Source organism: Schistocerca gregaria, chromosome 7, assembly GCF_023897955.1.
Source record: "Schistocerca gregaria isolate iqSchGreg1 chromosome 7, iqSchGreg1.2, whole genome shotgun sequence".
Classification (NCBI taxonomy): Eukaryota; Metazoa; Arthropoda; class Insecta; order Orthoptera; family Acrididae; genus Schistocerca; species Schistocerca gregaria.
Genome location: NC_064926.1, coordinates 534609637 through 534621642, shown reverse-complemented (window position 1 = coordinate 534621642; position 12006 = coordinate 534609637). Strand labels below are relative to the sequence as shown.

At 37.4% G+C, this 12006-nt stretch overlaps 1 protein-coding gene across 5 annotated transcripts in view; it reads right to left on the bottom strand.

The window, feature by feature from the left end:
• Positions 1-12006, bottom strand: part of LOC126282028 (myotubularin-related protein 6) — a 428326-nt gene that overhangs the window by 63813 nt on the left and 352507 nt on the right. For all 5 annotated transcript variants that reach the window (XM_049981431.1, XM_049981432.1, XM_049981433.1 and 2 more), the window contains one exon: positions 7261-7511. In XM_049981431.1, the coding sequence (XP_049837388.1) occupies positions 7261-7511 (251 nt within the window). The remainder of the gene's footprint in view (positions 1-7260; positions 7512-12006) is intronic.

Here is a 12006-nt window from a genome sequence, read left to right as displayed (position 1 = left end):
TACAGTCCAGTCCACTAATGTCACCTTGTGGTGTGATTTGTTATCACTTGTTAGTTTCTGTAGCATTCTGTACAGATTTACCACCACCTTATGAGAACGTAGGTGCATTGGAATGATTTCTGTGGAATATATATGTTGTTGATTTTTAAAACAACTCTTCTATTCTACCAGACAATCTTCCAGTATCTTTACTATTGTTTTTAATCCTCTTGTCTACAGTAGAGGGAGAGGCAGAAGGAGAAGGATAATGCCTTAAATTGTTTTTTAAAATTTGCAACGATTTCTTGTTTTATATTGCAAACAGATCAAATTTGTTTTTTTTTTTTTTTTTTTCAGAATAACAGAGCATTTCTGAAACTGATTTGGGGATAAAAATGCCACAGACAGAAATTTTGTATCTTTCATGGTACTGTTGTCTCCAGTAATACCTCTGTCCATAATGATATTTTCACTCAGCAGTGGAGTGTGTGCTGATACGAAACTTCCTGGCAGGTTAAAACTGCACACCGGACCAAGACTCAAACTCGGAACCTTTGACTTTTGCGGGCAAGTGCTCTACCAAAAGCACTTGCCCATGAAAGGCAAAGGTCCCGAGTAGAGCACTTGCCCAAGAAAGGCAATGGTACCGAGTTTGAGTCTTGGTCTGGCACACAGTTTTAACCTGCCAGGAACTTTCATACCTCTGTCCATGTTTATTCCAGTACCAATAATTCCTCAAATTTAATGGCTGCTACCCCTGCACATCAGAAAGTCTTTCCATATCATCTAGCAAACTGTGGTCAGCACACCTACAATGATCAGCAATCCTCATCTCAATATGCTGGAAGTTTTGCTGTGGCCTTTATGTAGACTACAAACTGTGTATGGAGTAATGTTATGTAAATATTTAGTTTGAATAATTAAATAGAAAAAGTAACTGGGTAGCATAAAAGGTGGAGCCGTGCCCTTTTACAAAAGTGGCTCCTTTCTTTTATTATGCATACAAAGTGATTCATGAAGATATGCAAATATTGTAAAACTAAAAGGAAAAGTTTATATAAACAAAGATCCGCAAATGATTAGTTACAAAGTTACAGCTAGTAAAAACTATTCTGCCTGAAATTTATCAGCTTTGTTAATATGAAGCCATCACAAAACTGTATGAGGTTAAAGTAAAGCACGATTTCCATTTGTTTTGTTGTTATTGTTTTGGTGAATCTAATTAAAAAAGTCATTGTTGGCATCTGTTAATGAGTTGTTTCAATCATTTCCTAACCTTGAAACGAGTTAAGAAAATAACAGCACTAGTGTATTTAAGTGAAACGACATAGTAACTGTTGTAGTTTGTAGATTATTTACCAAACAGGCATTCCTTTCAAATTTACAACAGAGGTATATGCTGATATGGTGTTTATTTACGGCAAATGTGATGGTAATGCTACAGCTGTAGTTAACAAATACCGTGTACATTACCAAACTTGGAGGATTACGAATGCATGAAACATTAGTGGAGTATTTTGAATGTTACGGAACTCTGGTTCTCTACCTACCATTCACAATCAGTACGAGAGCTCGATACTTGAAGACGATGAGGAGGATATTATGGATGCTGTTCAACATAGCCCCGGGTACCAGTGCATGATGTATCTCTCAACGATTAGGCATTTCACAATCTAAGGTATGGCGTACACTGAAGTACAATAATCTGTATTCTTACCATAAACCAAAGTGCATCATTTACACCTGGGAGAGTCTGCCTTTCTCTTGGAGTTGCACAACTGGTTAAATACTAATTGGCAGTTACACAAATACGTTTTATGTACTGATAAGGCACAGTTTACTTGAGATGGTATAAATAATTTACGTAACAAGCACGAATAGTCTGAAGCAAAGCTACATGCAATAGTGCACCATAATTTCCAACAATGATTTACCATATGTGTGGTGAGGTATAATCGACACATGCTTTATTGGACTATTCATTTTCCCAAGACGTGTAACTGGTGTGGCACACTTACAATTCTTTTAACAAGAAACGCTCCACTTGCTCAAAAATATTCCACTTGCTATGTGATTGCAAATGTATTTTGAACATGATGGCGCACTTCCACATTTCACTAACACCGTTACTACACCTCTAAATGAAGATTTTCCCCATAAATAGACTGGTCATGGTGCTACACGTTTGTGGCCACCGAGATTGCTCAATTTCACACCAATGGATTTTTTTGTATGGAGACAGATGAAAGACATAGTTTACAAGGACAAAGTCAATACATATGAGGCATTACCAGCTCACATTATGAATGCAATAAATTAAGAACAACCCTGTCAAACTGAAATGAGAAACAAAATCAGTTCATACACGTGCAGCCAAATGCATTGAACTAAGAGGAGACATTTTTGAATACTTACTGTGAATGTATTCTGAAATTGTATGTACACTGTTGAACTTCCTTAACACTGAGGGTTTTTTTTTTTTTTTTTTTTTTTTTTTTCCCCCCTTCAGGTTTAACCTGAATTCACGTGTGCTATGGTAGGTATTAATAAAAACAGAATATCTGACACATTCATACAGTTTCAGTTAACCAACATTTTTCCAAAATAAAATTATCTACAACTTCTGTTGAAAATTTTGTGCGATTGTCTGTAATTTAAAAAACTAATTAGTTAATAAATTAAAAATTTTACTAAACTACTTATTCGCTTCTCTGGATGTTCTGGAAAAATACTGCAGATACATGCCTGGTACATGTTTTATTAGATTCACCAGATTAATAACAACAAAATAAATGGAAATTGTGCTTTACTTTAACCTCGAACAGTTTTGTGATGACGTCATATTAGCAAACTTGCTAAATTTCAGGCAACATTTTTTATTAGCCTTAACTCCGTAACTAAACATTTCCAGACCTATGTTTATATGGACCTTTTTCTTTAGCTTACCTTGTAGAATAACATATTAAAATATTTGCATATCTTCACGAGTCCCCCTTTATATAAAGTAATATTGAAGTAAGCCTGTTAATTAACAGGGTGAATAGAACAGCACTATTTATAATTTATACTTTACAAAAGTAGCCAGAAGTGGTTGCCTCTAAATGTTAATTTGTATCCTGATTCATTCCACACCTCTGAAAGGTGACAATGTGTGAAGAATGAGTGAAAAACACAGCTCAATACTTGAGATACAGCATCCAAATACTGAATTTAATTGATGAAAGGAGAAAATACAAAAATGCAGTAAATGAAGCAGACAAAAAGGAATACAAACATCTCAAAAATGAGATCGACAGGAAGTGCAAAATAGCTAAACAGGGATGGCTAGAGGACAAATGTAAGGATGTAGAGGCTTATCTCACTAGGGGTAAGACAGGTAAGGCCTACAGGAAAACTAAAGAGACCTTTGGAGAAAAGAGAGCCACTTGTATGAATATCAAGAGCTCAGATGGAAACCCAGTTCTAAGCAAAGAAGGGAAAGCAGAAAGGCAGAAGGCGTATATAGAGGGTCTATACAAGGGCGATGTACTTGAGGACAATATTATGGAAATGGAAGAGGATGTAGATGAAGATGAAATAGGACATATGATACTGTATGAAGAGTTTGACAGAGCACTGAAAGACCTGAGTCTAAACAACGCCCCGGGAGTAGACAACATTCCATTGGAACTACTGACGGCCTTGGGAGAGCCAGTCCTGACAAAACTCTACCATCTGGTGAGCAAGATGTATTAAACAGGTGAAATACCCTCAGACTTCAAGAAGAATATAATAATTCCAGTCCCAAAGAAAGCAGATGTTGACAGATGTGAAAATTACCGAACTATCAGTTTAATAAGTCACAGCTGCAAAATACTAACGCAAATTCTTTACAGATAAATGGAAAAACTAGTAGAAGCCGACCTTGGGGAAGATCAGTTTGGATTCCGTAGAAATGTTGGAACATGTGAGGCAATACTGACCCTACGGCTTATCTTAGAAGCTAGATTAAGAAAAGGCAAACCTACGTTTCTAGCATTTGTAGAGTTAGAGAAAGCTTTTGACAATGTTGACTGGAATACTCTCTTTCAAATTCTAAGGGCGGCAGGGGTAAAAAACAGGGAGCGAAAGGCTATTTACAATTTGTACAGAAACCAGAAGGTAGGAGACGAGATACTGGCAGAAGTAAAGCTGTGAGGACCGGGCATGAGTCGTGCTTCGGTAGCTCAGATGGTAGAGCACTTGCCCGCAAAAGGCAAAGGTCCCGAGTTCGAGTCTCGGTCGAGCACACAGTTTTAATCAGCCAGGAAGTTTCACATCAGCGCACACTATGCTGCAGAGTGAAAATCTCATTCTGGAACCAGATGGCAGTTATAAGAGTCGAAGGGCATGAAAGGGAAGCAGTGGTTGGGAAGGGAGTGAGACAGGGTTGTAGCCTCTCCCTGATGTTATTCAATCTGTATATTGAGCATGCAGTGAAGGAACCAAAAGAAAAATTCGGAGTAGGTATTAAAACCCATGGAGAAGAAATAAAAACTTTAAGGTTCGCCAATGACATTGTAATTCTGTCAGAGACAGCAAAGGACTTGGAAGAGCAGTTGAACGGAATGGATAGTGTTTTGAAAGAAGGATATAAGAAGAACATCAACAGAAGAAAAACAAGGATAATGGAATGTAGTCATATTAAGTTGGGTGATGCTGAGGGAATTAGATTAGGAAATGACACACTTAAAGTAGTAAAGGAATTCTGCTAGTTGAGGAGCAAAATAACTAATGATGGTTGAAGAAGAGAGGATATAAAATGTAGACTGGCAATGGCAAGGAAAGCGTTTCAGAAGAAGAGAAATTTGTTAACATCGAGTATAGATTTAAGTGTCAGCAAGACGTTTCTGGAAGTATTTGTATGGAGTGTAGCCATGTATGGAAGTGAAACATGGAGGATAAATAGTTTAGACAAGAAGAGAATAGAAGCTTTCGAAATGTGGTGCTACAGAAGAATGCTGAAGGTTAGATGGGTGGATCACATAAGTAATGAGGAGGTATTGAATAGAATGGGGGAGAAGAGGAGTTTGTGGCATAACTTGAGAAGAAGGAGGGACTGATCGATAAGACATGTTCTGAAGCATCAAGGGATCACCAATTTAGCATTGGAGGGCAGTGTGGAGGGTAAAAATCGAAAAGGGAGACCAAGAGATGAATACACTAAGCAGATTCAGAAGGATGTATGTTGCAGTAAGTACTGGAGAAAGCTTGCACAGGATAGAGTAGCATGGAGAGATGCATCAAACCAGCCTCAGGACTGAAGACCACAACAACAACAACAAAAACAACAACAACAACAAAAACAACAACAACAACAATACCATCCAAATGCAATACCACCCATGTATGAACAGCTGATCCATATCCTCCACCATGCTTTCATCTACTAATTGAATTGCAGGCGATTCTTTCCAAATCCTCCACAGTCCTCCCAAAGGTTCTGGGTCACAACATGTCAAATCAGTTCTGTTACCTTAAAAGCACACAGAAAATTCAGATTTACAGTGAACACATCTAGCTTCGACAAAACTGATCACCGCCTCACTTACTAAAATAATACCTAATAAAACAAAAATTTGATAGTCTGATTTACGACATGGTTTCCTGGAGATGGTCACATATAACATTTTGTTCACAATAACCTTAGATTTTCAGGCAAATGATAATGCTAAAAGAGCAAAATGTTTCACTAGACTGTTTTCAGAAACATTACAAAAAAACTGTTTCCATGAACATAATTTACTATCAAATATGAACTGGAATTTAAATCTACTGGCTACAGTAGTAGACAGAAATGGGTGTGACCTTGACAGAATGTTAGGGAGGATGTCTGGAGTAGCACTGCGATGTGGCAACTACTGTGACCCAACTGCTTGGGTCAGGCCACCATGTGCAAGCAAGAGTCACACAAGTCTATTGCACAGTCAATAATCATCACATTTCTCGCAAAAGAAGGCACCAGCCCTGTGGAAATTTTGAGGAGGCTCTGTGCAAAACTCAGGGAAGAATCCCTTGGTTCTGGCAAAGGCCACATACCACAACAAACAATGCTGGCAACCAATCTGAAATGTGGACCTTCTGTGCGGCAATTCAGGACTTCATTCTGCTGCTTTAAAGAAGGAAATTCATTTGAGAACTCTGGAGTATCCTCCTTACAGTTCACATTTGTGTGTATTATCCTGTGACTACCACATGTTTGAACTGTTGAAAGAAGAAATTTGAGAATACCAGTTTTGTGACAATGCAATGGTAGAGGAGCTTGTGTGCAAGTGGCTGCACATGTATCCCTCTTCTTTCTTCAAGCACTGAATCAAAAAGTTGCCAATTCTATGGGAATAGGTGTGGCAAGTCAGGAGAAGATTTAGAAAAACAAGATGGGTGTATTTTTGTTATGGCCGATTCAATAAAGTTACCAAAAAACAATTCTAGTTCATATTTGTTTTACCTTCATACATAAATTATGCCAGTTAAATTGTAGTCATAAACTGCACTTGAAACCTTCCAAACATGAACAAATACCCCATCCACTCTTCCATTTTCTAATGTGAATGCTAAATCTATTGAAAGGACTAAATAATAGTTATAATGATGTACAATACTTGCTTTAGAACTCTGCTGCAAATTCACCTCAAAAATGTGTGCCTATAATAGTACTTAGAATTGACTAGCAGCCCTTCTTGAAAATGAGATTGACCTGGGTTCTATTTGTATCCCATGGTGTGCAACATTTCTCAAGCAACTAGTGGTAAACAGCTAAATAATACCTAACAGACCTTACCAAATGAACTTAACAGAGCCAAATAAAGGAAAGAATTACTTCTGCTTACCAAGTAGAAGTAAAGTCATAAATAAAGGAAAGTTGACAAAAATTATAGCACTCTAAAATGAACACCCAGGGTTTAACATCCAAGTCTAGTAAGACAGAAAAACTGGTTGGAGAGAAGGGATGCTTCAATAAGGAACTGGGATATCTCCCCAAGGCTCTGAACAAACATAGGTTGATTACCTGATGTAAGTACAATTTTTATATCTTACACTTCACAGCACCTTCATTCTGGAAATCTATCCTTTAAGTACAATCAAGTAAAATGTATTAAATATGTTACACATGGTTCAAATTTTACTAAATGTAAATGATCATACTTTAAAATTTCATTCTTTCTAATAACAAAATTTCTTCATTCCATATTACCCGAACAAAAATTAACTATGCTTATTAACCAATGCGTTATTGAAGTGTATGAATATTCATCAACTGACCTCAGATCCAACCTGTCCTTTTCACAATTCCCAATAAATGTTCCAAACTGACATGAGTGGACATGATCATGTAATGTTAGCAGAAACCTTTCATTGAACTGAAATGTAGTCGGAAACTGCTGAGTGAGCTGCCACACACAGTCAATCAACTGCGTGAAAACAGGTGACACCTCTTTCACTTCTCCTGCAATATGTGCACACCTCTCAGTGAACTTATGACCAAATGCTAGCCAATCTTTTTCAATCAGTGCCTGAAATGGGAAGTAAAACAATATTATATTTAATATTTTAAGAAGTCTATATTTACAGGAACGCTGGTAATGACGCATGATTATTGAATGAGATATCACCTATTTTTTTACGAATAATCTCTTACACAATGCGGATTTTGAATGGGGGGGGGGGGGGGGGGGTGTATACTAAGTTCTGTGTAGCAATTAGCAATTTTATTTTATTACTTTACTGATCTTTTATCATTGTTGTACACAGATACAAATTGATATAGGACAAGTCAGTATTATGAGGAGATGAGACAATGTGAATTAATGTAGTAGTTATAAAACTGTATATCTATTACATATATACCGGAATTTGCATACAAAAATGTGCAAACGCATGCACGCACGCACGCTCGCACACACACACACACACACACACACACACACACACACACACCTCTTTCGCACAAAAGACACAATTGTGTGCTTATGAATTTATAACAATTAATCTAGTTAAGTAAATATTTACGGTTTTTGCTGTATCTCTGTGATCATAGTTTAAAAGTGTGGCATTTTTTAATAATAGATACAAACTTGAAAATTGTAAGATATTTACAATTTATGTGACTCATGATAAAAGCGTGTGGTCTAATTCTACTTCTTTATGTTAACAAATATTTATTTATACTGTAAGAACATTTATTAATGAGATAGTTGTGAACAGATCTTTGACTTTTGCAGTCTGTTTACTGTTTCACACTTAACACAATCAACACAAATTTCCCATCATCACTAATTATTACAAAAATAATGTAGACCTCAGATTTTAACCTGATAGATACTGAGCTACACCATAACAGTACTTTTGCAGTTGCTAGATATGATCAGCTATCTTAAATACAGAAACATGTTTGATCATTTTGCTGTAACGAGATAGGTACAGCTTGTTTCTTGCTTTGAGTGGTCCATTTTGTTTCAGTTTTTTATCTGAATATTGGACCTATATACCCTGGTTTCTTCTCGTTTTAAGTGAGTGCACACTCTGGTTACTAACTACAAGCTGGTTATTACCACCTATGATTTTCCCAATGATGAGCATTACTTGCAAACTGGATGAACAAGACAACTGAAGGACTCAAAATTTTTTTAATAAAAGCTGCACGAGCTTCTGGGAGCTGCCCTTTTCATGACTCATACAACTATACAACTATCTTTTGCACTGTGAAATAACTTTTGTTAGCATTTTAATTTCCCCAGAATATTATGCTGTATCACAGTAGAGATTCTGCTTTAACAAAATACACATTTTTTATTGGTACAACAGCACTGATACTGTTAGTACATGGATAGAAGTTGGAACTAGAATAGAAAAATATAAATTTTTTAGTGTACCAGTAGACAAAGGAGGAAGTGGGTAGGATATAATGATGATGATGATATTTCATATTATCTGTCAGTTCTAAAACTTATGATAAAAATGAGAGATCTGACAGAATAGGGTGTGAAACTACACAACAGAAAAATCAGCCAGGTGATCACTAGACTAAAACAGTGCTGAGCAACCCACTTTGCAACATACTAAATGCTCCACCCTCAAAGGTTGGGCTCATTCCAAAGTATCAACAAAACTTTAAGAGGATTATCACATTCTCCTCATCCAAATGAAGTTGGCTTCTGCTCTCCAACCAAAATATAAAATACACTCAGTTGAAATGTGACACCAGTCATTTTTTTTATGCCATGAGCACCATGGAAGGAAGAGGGAAAAGAGAAGGGGGAGGGGGGGGGGGGGGGGGGAGAAGAACGGTTCCTCCTGTGCAGTATGAATCCATGTGTAAAAGGACAGTGCCTATAATTAGTAGATGGGTGAAGTTAACTTTGCTCCATCAGAACAAGGTACACCTAAGTCAGATAGATGACTTCACCAACCACAGCTTCTTATCCTCTGTCAGCTACACCTCCTCTCACATTTGTATCACTCTCTGGTTCAGTAAGATGGCAAGATGTAAGGGAGTGTTTCCTACTAACTTCACTTCCTAGTTTAACAGATTGCTGATTTTCCCCAATACCTGCTCATCCTGGTACCAATAGAGACAGACATGTTTCTTCAGCTATCGAAGCAGGAGTAATGTGTTTTGTATGTTTCAGGTAATTTTCTCTACTGCATACATCTGTTTTAGCACTTGTTGAACACTAAAGGAATGTGAGCAGATGAGAAACTTTTTATTTTGGTGGGTATCTCATCATCTCCAAGCTCCAGTGTCTTCAGGATCACATGATGTTCTCTGCAATATACTTTAAATTTGTTCATAAGATAAATGATGAAGACATGGTCAGGGAAAGTAATTGAATAGCCAAGGAAGACATCTTGCTTAAACAGTTTTTGTAACTAAAATATGATGAAATAAACAGAGCAAAGTTTCATTAAAAGTCCAGGTTCTGTTTTATTTGTAAAGTATAAAATAATTCCAGTGCCTTAAGGATCCAAGATGGTCATCTACTCCAACTTTTGTATAAATGATAGACTGATTTGAGGAGGGGGTCAAGAAATCACAACAGCCAGGAGGAGTTGGGTGACAAACAAATGTTGATAGGCATGTATTCAACATCAGAAAGATTATTTCTATTCCAATTTCAACCAGTCACATAAGAACCATTACTGTATACCTGAATGAGGAAGCGGATCAGGTTTGCTTAAATACACACTGTAACAGTCATTAGCATTACTTACCTTCGAGGTTAGATGTGCTGAGTGGATGGTGGTCAAGAATTTCTTGACCGTTACCATTATCAACACCCCACTGAGTTTGAATGAGATTGTATAACATGGCTATGAGGAGCTGGATGTTCCTTCTATGATGCTGCAGAAAGACTTGGTGGGAGCTTGTAAGTTACACACTTTTTAGAGCCCATGTTCACTAGACACTTTCACTTGTTTTGGTAAATACTACCACCTCTGAAACTTTCCTATCCTACAATCTTAGCAACAATAGTGCCAGTACATGTATGTCACTGTCAGAGGTATCAGAATGGTTTTTGCTTGTAATCTTCAACTCTTTTGTTCCTGGTACAGGGACTCTTACCAGAAAGTGATACATTTATCTTTCTCCCTGATTTTAGGAAGCTTGTAACAGCATCACACAATCAGCCTGTGCGTTGTTGTTGTGGTCTTCAGTCCTGAGACTGGTTTGATGCAGCTCTCCATGCTACTCTACCCTATGCAAGCTGCTTCATCTCCCAGTACCTACTGCAACCTACATCCTTCTGAATCTACTTAGTGTATTCATCTCTTGGTCTCTCTCTACGATTTTTACCCTCCACACAGCCCTCCAGTAATAGATTGGTGATCCCTTTATGCCTCAGAACATGACCTACCAACCAATCCCTTCTTCTAGTCAAGTTGTGCCACAAACTTATCTTCTCCCCAATCTTATTCAATACCTCCTCATTAGTTATGTGATCTACCCATCTAATCTTCAGCATTCTTCTATAGCACCACATTTTGCAAGCTTCTATTCTCTTCTTGTCCAAACTATTTATCATCCATGTTTCACTTCTATACATGGCTACACTCCATACAAATAATTTCAGAAACGACTTCCTAACACTTAAATCTATACTCGATGTTAACAAATTTCTCTTCTTCAGAAACGCTTTCCTTGCCATTGCCAGTTCACATTTGATATCCTCTCTATTTTGACCATCATCAGTTATTATGCTTCCCAAATAGCAAAACTCTACTTTACTACTCTACTACTTTAAGTGTCTCATTTCCTAATCTAATACCCTCAGTATCACCCAAGTTAACTCAACTACACTCCATTATCCTCGTTTTGCTTTCGTTGATGTTCATCTTATATCCTCCTTTCAAGACACTGTCCATTCCGTTCAGCTGCTCTTCCAGGTCATTTGCTGTCTCTGACAGAATTACAATGTCATTGGCGAACCTCAAAGTTTTTATTTCTTCTCCATGGATTTTAATACCTACTACGAATTTTTCTTTTGCTTCCTTTACTGCTTGCTCAATAGCATCTTCCCAACCACTGCTTCCCTTTCATGTCCCTCGACTCTTGTGACTGCCATCTGCTTTTTGTACAAATTATAAATAGCCTTTCGCTCCCTGTATTTTTCCCTGTCACCTTCAGAATTTGAAAGAGAGTATTACAGTCAACATTGTCAAAACCTTTCTCTAAATCTACAAATGCTAGAAACGTAGGTTTGCCTTTCCTTATGCTTTCTTCTAAGATAAGTCATAAGGTCAGTATCGCCTCACGTGTTCCAACATTTCTACAGAATCCAAACTGATCTTCCCCGAGGCGGGCTTCTACCAGTTTTTCCATTCGTCTGTAAAGATTTCGCGTTAGTATTTTGCTGCTGTGACTTATTAAACTGATAGTTCGGTAATTTTCACACCTGTCAACATCTGCTTTCTTTGGGATTGGAATTATTATATTCTTTTTGAAGTCTGAGGGAATTTCCCCCGTCTCATACATCTTGCTGACCAGATGGTAGAGTTTTGTCAGGACTG